Source organism: Echiichthys vipera, assembly GCF_963691815.1.
Source record: "Echiichthys vipera genome assembly, chromosome: 7".
NCBI classification, from domain to species: domain Eukaryota; kingdom Metazoa; phylum Chordata; class Actinopteri; order Perciformes; family Trachinidae; genus Echiichthys; species Echiichthys vipera.
In genome coordinates, this window is record NC_139832.1 from 20,757,770 (window position 1) to 20,774,515 (window position 16,746).

General features: G+C 39.1%; 1 protein-coding gene across 1 annotated transcript in view; it reads left to right on the forward strand.

Moving 5' to 3' along the window:
• tspan33b (tetraspanin 33b) overlaps positions 1 to 16,746 on the forward strand; it is an 18,749-nt gene continuing 2,003 nt past the window's right edge. Inside the window, exons 1-7 of the mRNA XM_083916770.1 lie at positions 1 to 151; positions 4,291 to 4,348; positions 4,862 to 4,989; positions 5,168 to 5,242; positions 10,604 to 10,699; positions 11,100 to 11,228; positions 14,830 to 14,991. Coding sequence (XP_083772896.1) covers positions 56 to 151; positions 4,291 to 4,348; positions 4,862 to 4,989; positions 5,168 to 5,242; positions 10,604 to 10,699; positions 11,100 to 11,228; positions 14,830 to 14,991 — 744 coding nt within the window. The 5' untranslated portion in view covers positions 1 to 55. The remainder of the gene's footprint in view (positions 152 to 4,290; positions 4,349 to 4,861; positions 4,990 to 5,167; positions 5,243 to 10,603; positions 10,700 to 11,099; positions 11,229 to 14,829; positions 14,992 to 16,746) is intronic.

A 16,746-nucleotide genomic window follows, 5' to 3' on the forward strand; every position in this document is an offset into this window, starting at 1 on the left:
ACTGTTTTGAAGTAAAACTCACCGTAGCTACGTGACTGTAAAACACCCACAAACAATGGACAGGAAACAGAATCTGAATCGAGCCGAGACGTTCTCCTTCGTCAACCCCTGGATCAGATATTTTCTCTTCTTCTTCAGCTTCTTATTTTGGGTGAGTAGAGTTGCCCCGCTGAAGGATTAGTACTGACAAAAACACAGCTGTTACGGTGTCCCTGGACGCTATGTATTCTTAATACTCGCCAGCATACAAATAAGGGAGTTGTAGAATTCCCCAAAAGTCAGATCTGCTAGAAAATTAGGCCAAACTAAAAAAGGCAGGAAAAAAAGCTTAGAAATAATTAATGACCAAATAAAATGCATAGTATCCAAAGCTGCAAACAGCAGGAGCACTCAGCCATCCCACTGCTACCTAGTTTGAGTCTACTAGAATTATATGTGGACACTGAGATTGCCAATACATCATTGTAGCAAATGTTGAGTGGTGTATTCTTATCAAATCAGTTGCGCACTGACTCATACTACAAAACACCAGGCAACAGTATAAGCCTACTATTAGTCTGTATCTGAATGTTTCTATACATTTTCTCTCACATACCGTTACTTGAAAGCCACTGCTGAATGTATAGAAGGCTGCATTGTTTTACATGACTGCACACATGTTAAGTGTGTTATATTATAGCAGTGATTACCAACCAGGGGCACTTACTCATGTACATTGGCAGTTGCCAGGGATTATGTGGAGAGATTGTGGAGTAACTTAGCAAATTTGAAAAAAAGGTCAAGTAGTTGTTGGCAAAAAGGCAGAGACATGTCTATGTAGTTAGCCAAAACTGAACTAACTATGAGTAATAAACAGTTGAAATTTAGCCAAACGGAATGAATAAATGGTTAAAATCTCTAAAAGGTTATAATTTAAACTGTTAATCCATGACTTTTAGCTTTATTCATAGTTTAAAGCATTTTTAAATGTATAGATAGCTAAAAGCAATGTATAAGCATTGGATGAATGGTTAAAATAGATGGCTTTGAGTAATTGATAAAAGGTCACAAATTAATCTAACAATTAATAATCAGCTAAAATAAGTGAATAAATGGTTGAAACATAAAACTTCTCCTACTATAAGTGAGACTAGAATAAATACGACCAAACTCACCAAGACATTGACAGTTCAATTGTTATAATTATAATTAATTAATTCATTATATCAACATTAATATAATTAATTGTGTTAAATAACTTATAAGTTGTTGTCATGAACACATTGGGGATATGACAGGTGTGGTAAAGCTGTTGAGTAAATGTACAATATGTACCAAGAGTGCAAAGTGTAGAATTATAAAAGCTCCACTGCTCCACTGCTGGTTGTTAATGTAACTAAGAGGCTAGGAGAGAAAAGAGAAATATATACAGTAGGAGACACAGTGCTGCAGCCACTTAATCATCCCTTAAACCATATGTGTGCCATTCCACATACACACACGCACTTCACTACAACATTACTACATCCAGCACAAGGATCACATGTGTAGTTCAATAAAGTCCCTACACCTACATCATATCCCTGTTTATCCAATCCTACACCAACACATCAAGGGGCAAACACTGTACCATTATTTCTATGTTTAGAGCCAATCAGCACTAACTGCTGCCCCAGCAGCCACATGGTGTGTTGACTTTGTTTATCAGGCACAGGCTCAGAATGCTGCAACCCTAATCCATCAGGTCTTTGTCCCCGTGTCCCCACAGCGCAGTTCAGCTGGCTTTCACCTCAGCACACTATCCGCCAGGAGAGGCCTGATTCATCCCTTTGAAAAGCCTAAAAACAGAGCTGGAATTTATTCAGTGTCTGTGCCTGTGTGTGTGTCTCCTGTTGCAAATGCACGCTGCCACCCGTATTCACACAGTGTCCAACTGACAAATGGAGCTGCAGGTGCACACACTCCTACACAACAAAAAATATCCTTCGAACAAACTGTGCTTAAAAATGTTACAAACCATGTCGTTCCACAGACAAAAGTGCCTCATCGATGTCTTGTGTTTTGTCAGCTATTGTCCTGTCGAGTCGGATTATTGATTAAAAAATGTGAGGGAGATAAAACCCTACACACCATTTCAAAACAAACAATTTACTTCTCCAGAGCACATAAAAACATTTGGGTTGGACGTGAAAGGCTACCAAATAAATATGACACATCTTTCATAGCAAATTATGCCATGTGCTAAGAACCTCATGACATCTAGGGATCCAAAAGAGGCTTTTTACGCAGAAACAAGCAAATCCATATTTTTACAGGCTGAACAAAAGGCATTCTGTAGACAAACAGGCACACACTGACACATACACAATGACAAATCAAGAGACTGTCTGTGAATCTGGAGGCTGGAAATGAAAGCCAAGCCATGCAGATTGTTATTCAAGGTGAGAAAAACAATGGAGGACAGGAGGGAAATTAGTGTTGACAATGCAATCAACAGGAAGCTCTAATTCCACCTACTTTCCACCTTGTTTTTTTGAGTAGCTTATTTTAGGGGAGTTCACATCCTCAGCAGCTTTATAACTTATCTTAAAGCAACGTCATTACTTAGAGTACACACCACACACACACACACACACACACACAGCTGTCTGTGCCTGGATGCTGTTGCTGTTTGGAGACCTCATTAAAAAGAGGTATTCTTCCCCTCATCCAATGTATGCATGTTGTGGGCTGCTTCTTCTGTGTTTCATATTTAATACAGTAGGAGCTTTCTTTGCAACTGTAATTTGACACACACACACACACACACACACACACACACACACACACACACACACACACACACACACACACACACACACACACACACACACACACACACACACACACACACACACACACACACACACACACACACACACACACACACACACACACACACACACACACACACACACACACACACACACACACACACAGCTTATTATGTGTGTATATTGTATAGTGTTTATTACACACATAATAAACAATATACAAAATATAATAATGTAGTTGCAAGCAAGATTGTTCATTATAATAGAAGTGACATTTTCACTGATTTCATGTAACAGTGAGGGCTACAGAACTGTCACTCAACAATAGATCCAAATAGAGAAGAGATCAGTTTTGCTTATCATCAACATTTATAAAATTGTTTGCTGCTTTTATCCAATGCAATTTTAGTCTCTCATTCAGCCCCCTTCCCCCTAAGCTACCATGCAAGGTGCAGGACAACCATCAGGGGCAATATGGTGTTTGTTGTCTTGCCCAGGCGAAAAACAAGCCATAAAACAATTCTGAGAAATAAAGTTCTACTCGACAGGGTGATTCATACAGAAATACTCTCATGTAAAACCTGAAAAAATAAGTTCTGTTTGTCTGAAAAACAAATTCTCCACTTCGATGTTCTACATTAACAGCCTCCAAATTCCGATAATTAAATCCGAACTCCATATGTTTTATTTCTTTCCCGCTGACATCAATCTGTCTGTTCATCGTAAACACATAAACTGGGGCTGTTGCCACGACTACAGGTGCTCTGCATACTCAGCACCTGAGGAAAGGCTCATTGTTGCTTATCTGATAACACCTGTCCTGGTTGATAGAGCAAAGAGACTCTGTTCAGCACAAAGGACCATACTATCCTTGCAACAAGTTTTCACTATACTACACAATAGGGGCTGGGTGATGTCTACCTGATTGGCATATGAAGATGACCACAGGGAAACTTCACGATGGACAATGATATTTGACTCATGGGCAACTCCTATAAAAAGATGCTATGATTTTAACTGATCAAACTGTAATGATGTGTTTGAATTCAAAATTTATATTTTTTAATATGAGGGCTTGGCGATTTATCCATTTTATTCTTAAATACGATTTTGGTTTCCAAGAGTTATTGAAAGATATGATCTTATTTATTTTAATCTTCTTCATTTTCCCACATATTTATATTATTAATTTAAGTGTTTATATATATGTATATATCATTTATTTTATTTATCTATTTTATCATGCTTTTTTCAGCTGAATTGTATATAAGAAATCAAGAAAAAGTACTGTTAAAAAAGTTCAGTACAGGCAAGATGTGTCCATAGTCAATGAGTAATAGTGATAAATAATCATGACCAAAAATTATTGCAATTCTGATTTTTTTTAAAGAATTTTTGAAGTGTTGCAGCATTTTTTAAGCAAAATGTGAGTAACCATAAGAGAAAATGAAAATAAGTAATCTGCTCAATGGTTTACAATTTTCCTTTCTTTTCCCAGGTTTTCTCCTTGTTGATTGTTGCTATCGGGGTGTATGCTAAAGTCCAGAAAGCCACAGGTACACACATGAATATAGAAAGTGATTCTGTTTCAACATTTTTAGTTATGTCCATTTATCTCCTGTGATAAACTTTTCGTCTTTTGTACATTGCAGTTTCTTGAGCTGTGCTGGTGTGACCTGTTGAGCCACCCTGCCATGAAACAATAACTTATGTTTAGTGGGTTGAATTTTAGCTGTATCCTTATTTTACCCTGTGTCATCATTTTCACATTTAATTTGTAATATGCAGTAGATGGACAACAAAAAGGATTAACCTGGGCTCATCCCACTGATTACGCCTCTGCACCCTGTATAATCCACAGATCCACAACCAGATCATTGATATTTTAAAAGAATTAAGGTATTCAGTGTAAGAAGGGAGGATGGGAAAACAAAAAAAATGTTGTGGGGGAGGGAATGAATTTGATTAGGTTTGAAAAAAAATGAATAAAAGCAGGCAGAAATAGAAGTAAAGGTAGGAAAAGAGTAGGGGAAATATCTAAACAGGGCTTGTTCCTGTCTCTTTGCCAGACACGGTGCGGGACACATTCCTTATCGACCCAGCTGTCATCTTAATTGTGGTGGGGGTGGTCATGTTCTTCATCACTTTCTGCGGTTGCATCGGAGCCCTCCGAGAGAACATTCGCCTCCTCAAGACAGTAATAATAGACATAACAGACACATTACTAATACTGGTGCTGTGCTTTGCTTCCGATACGGTAGTTCAAATTATATTTAATCCAAAGCCAAGTCGTACATCTCAAGTGTAACAACAAATCTGACAGTTATGAATCTGTCTTAGTCAGACTATTTTAAATATATTTTTGTTCTTTTTAGTTCTCCTTCAGCCTGACATTGGTCTTCCTCACTCAGCTGGCCATAGCAGTTCTGGGCTTCTTCTACTCCGATCAGGTACTCATCTCTACGTATACTGAAAATTCTGTGCACTAGTTATTCTATGATATAAATACACTATAAGGTGACATTTGGTCTCCAGTTCTCTTCCGCAGTGACACCACCATCGACCACGGAAGCCCCCGAGCTCGATTGATTAAGTGTATTCTTTCCGAGCTTTTGGACATTCTGTGCATTTGTAAACTACAGTGTATAAAACTTAATGAGGCATAGCATCTGAACCCAAATGGCCCCTCTGAGCCCACAGGGAGAATGTCTTGAACCACACAGCATACACAGAAAGCAAAACACATTTACACCAGTTCTACAGTGGAAATGAGTGTTTGTGTCGCTGTCTACAAGCCCTGAAAAAGTGAGTTTCAGGTTTCTTTTGTAGCCAGAAAAGAGAGGAGAGCATACTAATTCTCTCCAGGATGCACTGACTTAAACTGTCATGACTGGAAAATACTTATTTAACATAACGTCACCTTCTTAAAATAACATCCTAAGCCATTTTTTTTTTTTGACAAAATCATTTTTTTGCCAGTAAGCTCAAGTCAGCTCTTGATGATGTCGGCCACCTCTGGTAAAATCACTTACATCCTCAGGTGAACAGATCATGCAATCTCACCCCTGTAGTATAATGACCTGTGTCAAAAGTGTGAATAAAGCTGATTTATGTGAGTGACTTGGGCAATTTTATAAGCTTTTCAAGATGGCGTTCGCTTTAAAAAGAAAGAAATTCAATCTATCTAGTGAAGCTGTTGCCGGCAGGACTCGTTCCCTATTGGTAAGTGATGGTCTGTCACAGTAGTAGGAAAAAAAGAAGAGCAGTGGTTTGCCTAAGTCACTCACTCCAGAGCAAGTCAAAATTGCGTAAGTCACAAAGGCATGTTCATAAATTGTGATCTTATCCGCTCATGTTACATAATTGACTGAAAGCACTATTTGTATGTCAATAGTCATCTATTCTCATGACCTTTTCGTAAAATTATTAATAAATATCATATACTTTATTTGGTTCAGTTTTTTGAAAAACTTGAAAATATTACATAGGCCATTATTTTAAGAGGGTGACAATAATTAACGATAATTCTAATTTGTTACAGCCTGGCTCTTATTTTCATAGCTTTGGTCATCATTCCTATGTGAAATAAGAACAGAACAGAACCCAAAGACGAGGAAAGAAGCACAAACAGTGAGAAGATCAGATCTTCAGTTTAGCCAGACTTATTTGGTGGAGGAAAATGAAGGCAAAATGTACTATTACTACCTATAGTGTCTGTTATTAACATCATTTACATCTTTCACCGACTGTACAGTGTGTTTACGTACTTTGGGTTTTATCACCAAAGAAAACTGTTGACAGTATATGATGATTTCTTTTGAGATTTGAATAACTCTGGCAAGGAATATAAGCAAAAGTATGGCCAATGCTATGACAATAATAACCAATAGCCGCTTTCACATTTAACCAAGCGAAGGCAACCTTATGCCCAAGGTACATTTCCACATAGAAGCCGGCATTCTGGAAGCAAAACACAGCACACTCAGCGTCTTGTGTGCGTGAGCTGATCCACACAGTTAATCAACCAAGCATTCGGCCATCACTACTGTGTGATGCACTGCAGACATTTGTTCGACGCTATTGCAGCTCTTTGACTTCTTTCACTGCCAACAACAACTCTGTACCCCCATTCCCTCTTTGTGTAATAATGACAGGGTGTAATAAAGGCGCGACAGCCCTGCATTACACAAGCTGTGTGAAAGGATCTATTGACACTCACTCAAATCAGAAGTGATTCCCACAGTGGTTCTCACAGCCTCGTATTAGTTGTGACAAATTAATACTAGGCTGTGACGCGTCATAGTTGGAACAGGTTGCATGTTTGTGTCCCAATTTCATACTTGTACTACATAGTAATTCTGAGAATTTCTTGAACATATACTTGTATATACTGGGAGAGTGACTAAATTCCAGCGCACTATTGTCCAACAATACAATGCCAAAAGTAAATGAAGGGAGCTACACACAAATGCTTAAAAAGCGTCAATTAAATTGTAGACAGTGGAAAGACAGCTACTGCAATATCTCAGAAACAAAAAAAATAAGAATGATATGTGAAGTTTACACTGTACCGTACTATTTCCTGTTAGCATAAAGCAGTAAAGTTTGTTGATTTGTTGTGCACTTACTACATAAACAGTGCACCACAGCAATATGTAAATAGTGCATCATGTAATAGCATGGAATTGGGACACAAAAAGTGATACTGCATCACAGAATGTTCCAGCTGAATGACTTTCACAAACCTCCAGAGGTACAATTATACAGTCTTAAGAAAGAAAAAAAATGTTTAGAGGTAGGCCAAAGAATAAACACATATTGGTATGGGGGATTCTACCATTTAGAAATGAATAGTCAAGCATACACTTATCTCCTATAGCAACATCCCATTATGGCTCCAGTGAGAATAAAAACACAACAGCCAGCAGTGGCAATGTTCTCTGACATCAGTGTGTGGCGTGGTGCCTGGTGATACCTCTCCTCTCACTTGTGTTCTCTGTCAGTGCTTGGACTGCCTGCTGCTAAACAGAGCAGTTTAACATCCCTTCCAGCATCTTTCCTCGCTAAATGATTCAAATGCTTCGACACTTCAAAGTGGAACCAAATGTTCCATTTCAACAGATCCCTTGAAGGAGGCTTTGCCACTAATGACACGGGGAGGTGTGACAGTGAGCCCACAAGCATACTGGGTTGGGTATTATAGTGGAAAGACAGATACGCCGTAAAAACCCTAACACAATTTAGTAAAACTACTTCAGGATAAAAATTTGGGGCTATTTTGATATAGCTCATAGTATTTACTGTATCAACAGAACCTGTTCTATTGCTGGCTATAATAAGTACAATTCAGAGAGCCTTTAGCAAACCACTCACAGAAGTTCATTTCAAGCTTAATGAAATATTTAAGTTCAGTGGTTCATTAGCATACAGTGCTCTTATTAGCATTTGTTACATCTGAACTCAGTCTATATAACCATGGCCCTACTTGTTTTCAGAATTTTAGGACGGTGATTTGCATTAAAGGTTCTCTGTATAGCTTTCAGAAAACCTTTGTTATTAGCGCCACCAGTGGCCATTACATTAGTGCTTGCACACTCCATAGCCGTGAGCGAGTACCAGCTGTAAAACAGTGAGAATGCACATAATTGACCATGTTGGTATTATGTTGTGAAATAAGTTACAATCATATTTACAATAATGCTTGCTTGCTGTTTGCAAATCACTTCATCAGCCAGCGCCGTGCAGCCGAGTTAGCCAGCTAGCTGTAACTTAATAACCTGCATGGATCTGGCATTGGTTGTATCGTAACATTTGCTGATAAGGTAATTTGCAATAAGCACGCCAGCCAGACGAGCCCTGGGAGTCTGCATGAATTAGCTGACCCCATCCACTCAAGGCAATATTTTACCACGTCAGCTAGTTAGCAATTTGGCCACATTAGCAAGCGAGCAAGCTAACATTAGCAGCTAAAACCACGATATGTTTCACTTCAGTGTTTTCCCCTATGATTTTCATCAGCACCGAGGGAAAAGGGTTTTGTTGTACAACCACCACGCATGCTGTGCCTTAAGCTTAGGTCCATCCTTGCTGTGTGCAAAACGTCACATCCTTACATGGAAGTTAGTCCACAGGCTGGTATAGACAACCATGAAAGACGGGGGTTGTATCGTTTCTAAGTCACGTAACAACCTGTACACCCTTTTGCAATAAAACAACTAATAGGCTAAAAGCAATATCATGGATAATGAAGGCTAACAATATAAGAGGCACACAGTTTTAATGACTGAATCAACCTCATGTTGATTATTCAAACAATTAAATGTGTTTAGTTTATATTTCATCTGGGTTATGTTTATTCAGCTCAAGTGGAGCTGATGAAAATTACCAATTTATAATAACAAATGGGCAACTCAAGCAATTATTTACTGCAGCTGAAATAGCATAAAACCTGTATGCGCACTCTATATTTACAATGCATCATGAACATTGATCTCAAAGGCATGAATGATTTTATTATCATTATGTTTCACTCCCCCAGCCATCACAGTAGTTCCTGCTCTGCTGCTTTCTTGTTGAGATACATACACACGTCCCACAGGATGCTGCAACAATGCAAACAAGAAGATGTTCTGAGTCCCCCACAGACATCTATTATTATTATTATTATTATTATCATTTATGTTTATTTTTACATGGGCAGATACATGAGCATGGACTATTCAATGAAGAGAGTTTTGCAGTTATATCATAGCATTTATAGCCTAAAAGCTAATTTGTAAAATGTGTCACTTAATGGCCTTTTATAGAAAAAAATATTTTGCAGTGCAATGCAACATAAATACCGTATGTGCAACTTACAAAAAAGGTAAAAGTGAAGACACCCCTGATCATTCAGGAGAGACGTTTTAACTTTGATTTGAAATTATCCTAGATTTGATCCATTTTGATCTTTGAGATGAAAAATGATGCCAACGGAGAAGTTCTAAAAACTGCATTTCCTCAAGTGGCCACTTGAGGCTGGCTCCGAAAACGAGTCAATCACCATAGTTTAAATTATATCAAGGTTTAAAGTTATGCATTAAGGGTGTTGCCACTTTGAGTGACAGTTGGGTGTCTGCACCAAGCATAGACTGCAGGCTTTATTTGGCCCACCTCAACTTCATCCATGCTTCATCTCTTTGCCCATTTTGGGATTAGCCGAGAGTGTGGTGGAGTCAAGTACTGCCAAGATGGCCACAGCCACAGCCAACAGGCATTGTCCACTTTGAGCTTGATTTTGGCTTTTCAGAAACCTATGTGTGGTTCTGTTAGGTATCTATGGTTGTGTTAGGATTTCTACACATCTGTCCAAAGGAGAATTCACAAAAAGGCACCCTGCGATCCTCCATAGATGCAGCCCAGGTAATTAACAGACCCACTAAACCTTAAATGATTTACCATGTTACTGAGCACGTTAGGAGCTTGATTAAAGAGACATTTGTAGTTTAATGAAGCTATGGCACTAATACCAACCAATAGCAACTTTCACATTAAACCAAGCAAAGGCAACCTAATGCCCAAGATACGTTTCTGCATAGCAGCCGACATTCTGGGAGCAAAACATAACACACTTAGCGTCTTGTGTGCATGAGCTGATCCACACAGTTAATCAATCATGCAAACTTGACCCAACCCACAAACCACCAATTTAATGCACTAGATGGGAAGAGCGCCACAGCGCCTGTGTGTGTGTGTATGTCTGCTTTGATAATGTACAATGATTATAAAAGCTATTATTCTGTATACAAACTCACATATGTCCCCTCTCTAAGACACAGGATGCTTTGGGAAAGTTTGTGAAGAAAGCCATTGTGCACTACAGGGATGACCTGGATCTGCAGAACCTGATGGATTACATCCAGAAAGAGGTGCTCTGTCCAATTCCACTTAACTTAGCTAAGGATGAATGTGTTTGTGTCTGTAGCTATCCACATCACACAAGTTTCCAAATTGATCACAGCAAGTGGTTTATTGGATATGTTCGGGAAATAAACCAGGAAACCACAACCAGAGACCACAGAGCTGTACGTCTTATGTTTGTTATGTTGGACTTGGTGAGGAATTTCCACATGAAAGGCTATGCATGTTACATACATTTCCTGTACTCAGCGGGTCTCCTTGTGTGATATTCCTCTTCTATCTGCACACATTGGTAAACACGAACCAGGGTTTCCCCAAGGGAGAAGCCCAGACTGGCAAGATGTACAGTTCTGAGCAAGACGTTTCTAAATATAAACCTGTGCTGTGCTCTCTCTCTCTCTCTTTCAGTTCAAATGCTGTGGGTGGAACAACTACACAGACTGGTCTTGGAACCTGTACTTTAATTGTACATATGACAACCCCAGCGCTGAGCGCTGTGCTGTGCCTTACTCCTGCTGCACTCCTGTTCCTGGAGAGGTGGGTGCTTTTCTGTGTAGCCTCCTGACAAACACTGCGTGGACAAACAAATAAAAAAGCTTCATAAAAAAACTGCTAATGGTTTAAACTTAAAAATACTGTTTCAAAGAAGACTCAGACGAGATTGGACGAAATTGAACGACATTAAGTGTCCTTCGTAAGATAAAAGGAGAGGTTTCAGAGCAATTTGAAGAAACTCAATGAACTCCAAGGTGCTCTGTGTAAAAACCTTTAGATGTATCAGTAGGGTTGGATACCGAAACACGGTTCCTAAATGAACGGTATCTACCAAACCGAATGACAACTCAAATTCCGGTGCCACTTAAAATCCTGCGGGGCTGAGTGACAGCGGCTGGCATACTGGGGCCCTTCTCAGGACTTTTATTGCTTCTAACTGAATCTCTATGTCTGAAGTTTTGTTTACTCTGTTTAGTACTTAAAGATATCTTCTTTATTTTAACAGTTGCGTGTTCTTTCAGCTGACTGTGTTACAGACTGTGTAAAGCATATACTGTATAAAAAATGGACGTAATCTCTCCGTCGAGGCCCAGTCTCTCAACTTGATCCAATCGTACTCACCTCCAAGAGCCGCCATATTGTCAAACTTTAACTCTGCCTCATTTCCTCTTACCAAAAAAGGGGGTGGGCGGTGGAAGGGAGTATACCGGCTCCGCGAGTCAAGTGCAGGCACTCCTGTCTCAGTCTACTGCTATTTAACACAGTACCATGTCCATAGACTGTAAGACATCCCAGTCCTCCGATTGGCATCTAATATACGTGCCATCCATAGTAAGCTGTATTGCAAATGCGGCTATTTAATTAGCATAACAGAGCTACCACGCTGTGTTCCTAAACCATCTGTTGGTACAGTTGATTGAAGAGCAAACCATCTTATAGTAACACCACCACAGGAATGAAGTCCAGGTCGAGATGAAGGAGTTAGTCTGCTAATTCTTACAACTAGCCTCCGAGGAGAAGTGGGAGCCAGTGGCAAGCTGTCACTCAAGAGGCTGCGCCCCTAATGATTATTAAACTTTAACCTCCAATGAAATAAAAAATAGCCTGGTACAGAAATATTCACCCCCCTTGGTGTTGTCATGGAGATATGACTTAAACATACAGACAATGCAAACTAGTCCCAGTGGACACTCAGAGAACTGCCGTTTTTGGCACTTCCGTATTGGATCAACCAGGAAGTCTCTGTGGTGGGGGCTTGGTGTAAAGTTACTGCTGATGGAAACGAGACATTTCCTGATTTCACCGCTTCACAATAAAGCTTTAAAATAAAGTACCGGGAAACTTTTATTGAGAAGAATTTATAGGAGATTAATGTGTTCATTTGCGTCAAACCCAATCATTCATAGTTGTATGAAAGGGATAGCAGCTGCCTTACCTTGGAGCAATTATATATATATTATAATAATAATAGGCTAATATAGAGAATTAAAAAAGCCATTCTTTAATGTCACTGACTTGTTTTCGCACCGATATCAAGAAAAGAAACAAAAACACAATACCCAACCCTATGTATCAGTCATCAAAGACACAGTGTGTACAAGTTTCAGACTTCTGGACCTACATCTAGAGTTTAACCTTCACCACTTATAGGCAAGAAACTTACCTAACACCTTTAAATTAGGTTACTATGAGTAACATCAGTGAGATGTTAAGATGCTTTGAAAGATAAGATGCAAATGTTGATATTCTGATGCTTGCAGTCTACAGGAAAGTAATAGCCTCTGAACAGATATGCAACCTGCATTTTTAACAGGCAAAGAGCATTATCCTGATCTCAGACCTCAGAGTTGCTGCCCTCATTCTCAGATTTGTTCAGTCTGTTGATGACAGCTGAGAGTCAATTGATCAGTGAGAGCTTATTAGGCAGGATTAAGACTAGGAAAATCATCTTTATACGTGGCTAACTATGTAGCTACATTTATGAAAAATAGTGACAGAAAAATGGTGACAAGTGTGGATGAGATCAAGGTAGCTGTACAAGTTGTGGTAAGTCGACCTACAGAGATAACAACTCTCAAATCAACACATTTCTTTGATTCATGTAGGCTGGGTAAGGCAGAACAAAACAACCTCCTTTCCCAAGAGGGTTAACATGAATTCTATGTCAGACTGAAAGGATAAAGTGAAATGAAATGGGAATGTCAATTTCCCGATTATCACAAGAGCAGTGGGCTGTGCAACTCTTCACCCCACATGCAACGACTGATTCCCACTAAGGTTGTCAAAAAAAAGATCATCAAGGATTGTTTTTCTGTTTGCTGTGGTACTGAAAGAGATATCGATTACCATTTTTTTTTACTTTATTGTATCAGAGTTAAAAATTGCTCTTTTGTGAGAACCTTGAGCTGCTTTCACACCGCCGTGTGGTAACTTCTGGACATCGTCAGAGGGTTTTGACCAAGCTGGCATGGGTATGAAGCGGTTGATGCCCATGTGCCCAAACACAGATTTTTTCTCTGCCACCCAGAGTTCACCATGCTGTACAGGAGCAGCTTGAAATGGTGGTTGTCACGGTGGTTGACAGGCTGGTTTACACGGTTGTTGCCACATGGTGGGGTGAAAACAGTTTTAGTTTCCAAATCTCCTTGAACATAAAATTCAAGGACTTCTCAAGGATTTTTTTACACCCAGAGGTTGCTATTAAAAAAAGATATTGAAATAACTTCAATTTCTGTTCTTGCACAAAATATATAAATTCACTTTCAATGAATGTGAATTTCAATGTCTAATAATGTGTATTTTCACAAACTTTCAAGGTTTTCAAGGACACATATGAACTATAAATTAGAAAAGACACAATAAGAGTCTGTCTGTGTGGACGCTCAAATGTAGCATAGAGTTTCTTGACAATGGCAAACGCCAATAACATTATTTAAACATTGGATATAAGTGTAAGTATAGAAAATAGGACCACTGCTTCAAGAGTGGACACAAGTTGAAGCTAACCAACTGGGATATAATGACCTGATATGCAGTAGACAGCAACATCACCAACCTTTTCAGCTGTGCTTGCAGTGGGGATTTACCTATTTCAAAATTTAAGCCCATTTTCATTAAGGTTTTATAACATTTTGTCGCCACAGAATCAACACACGTCGTCTGCACATGCATAACAAATGAAATGTGTGCAGATAAGGATGCATGCTGGCACACAAGCTGTATATATGTAAAAACTGTCCTCATGTATGCATGAACACACACATTTGCATTCGCACAAAGACACATACAAAATGCTTGGCCAATCTCTGTGCAGACACACAGCAGCAAGGCCACCAATGACAATTCCTTCTAGGTTGAGGGAAAACTAAAGAGTGCATGTAGATCCATCACTAATATTGATTATACATCATGCTACACGGCAAACAGAACACAGTAACCTTTTTCTACATGGCTGAAAAATCAATTAATTTAACACTCAAGGAGCTAATGCAGTGCTGCAACCTGCTGTTCACAGTCTGTAACTGCATGGCTACTTCAGGGACTGAACAGCCTTTCTTGTCACTTCAAATGGACATATTGCTCTCTTGCTGTACTCTCACATTTTCTGTCTGTCTGTCTTTAACTTTGTCCATCTGGCTTATAGACAGTGATCAATACTATGTGTGGTTTTGGGGTTCAAACCCAGAACTACCTGGAGGCAAACAAGTCTATCTACCCGGTGGGCTGTGCGGACAAAGCAGTGATGTGGATCGAGTCTCATCTGTTGCTGGTGGGGGCTCTCGCCCTGGGTCTGGCCTTGCCTCAGGTAACCCCACACATACATTTACTTACTTAAAGGAATATTTCACCCTCAAAATGACTATTTGTTTATCAATTACTCAATGAGTGTTGCCTTGAATTCATAACAAAAACGTGTTGCATGCATGTATTTTGATGAATGTATTTGCAACAGATGTTATGATATATGTGATATAGTTTGATGATGTTAAAGGTAAATGTCTATTACGTCAATGCATCCAGACTTTCACCGTTGAGGCATGCGACAAAAACAAAGTTTTCTTCATGAATTTCACAGCAACACTCGGTAAGTAATTGATATACAAACATTCATTTAGAGGGTGAAGTATTCCTTTAATTCAGGCTGTGCACTAATTGGCAACAGTCATTTGCTATTGGTAACCTCAAACAATTCTGGTCTGAAATGTCTCTCCTCTTGTCTGAAAGAAGCTCAAACACACACAAGTCAATGTAGCCATCAAATGGAGGCTCACCAGATTGAGCGTGTAGCGTTTAACATATTGACAGGTCCTGCCATTACGTTAAGGCAGACTTAACGTAACACACGTACAAACATCAATTAGAGCGTTTCCAAAAATCTTCCCTCTCACAGAATAATCCTTGGCATTGCACAGAAGAAAGAAAATCTAATAAAAACTCTTATTCAAAAAGAAACCAAGGTTACTGTGAGACCATTGCGAGAAGAACTGATTTAAAATGGAGAGTTATACCTGGACAGCAATAACTAGGCACGATGGGGAAATAAATTTTTAACTGCACATTATTAATTTATTACACTGTCCTAGAACACAAGCTCAAGTTAATGTGCAATTGCGGTAGGGGTCTGCGTGCGATAATGTAAGATTGTGTGCCTGAGAAAGGAGCTTATTGACGAGTCCCTCCTTCTCACTGAGCACCACTGGACAACAAACCTCAACCCCACAGCATTAAGCACTGTTAATAAGTCAATATGTTAGATTTGCCATGAAATCTAATTAGCACTTATCAAAAAGCTGCCTCTAAATAATTAGTACACTTATCAAACTGAATCAGCTGATGTCTCTTTGTATTCTACCACAGCATGCAGCTTTGCCACTGGATCTTTAGCCTGATCTATCTCTCTAGCTCTCATATCTGGCAGTCGGGTCCCAAAAGATGAGGTGTGTGTGTGTGTGTGTGTGTGGGGGGGGGGGGGGGGGGGGGCATGTGAATTACCCATGAGTCCTGTCAAAACAATTGCACTAGTATCCCAATTTGCTTTGATGTGCAGGAAATCTGATGATGAAGTTCTCTTTTTTGTCTTGCACATCCAAACTAAACACTATTAATGGATTTGTCTGCATTACAAATCAAACTGTTAATTATTGAAAAGCTCTGTTAAAAGCTGCGGTTGCCACTGAATGTGTGTTCTTGCTGTGAGAAACAATTTTTGATCAGCTCTATAGGAGGCAATACGTTAGGGGTGTGCGATGTTTACAAAAATCATTATCTCGATAATTTGGGGTATTTCACTGATAACAATAAGTGACGATATTTTGCATCCCAAAAATGTGTTTCTAAAAGCATCAAAGGCCTTTTTTTACTAGCTCGCTCTTGTTAATAGTATATTAGATTGACAAAAACAACTTGTTCAAGAAAAACAATTCTAATTATTAACTTAAAATTCATTAAAAAAGTCATTCAAGTAAGTGCAATACAAAAACAATGAAATCACCAGTGCAAAAATTAAGATCAAGCCGTGCAAGTATAGGTAAACAATTTCAAAGTGTCTTATAGGATTTAC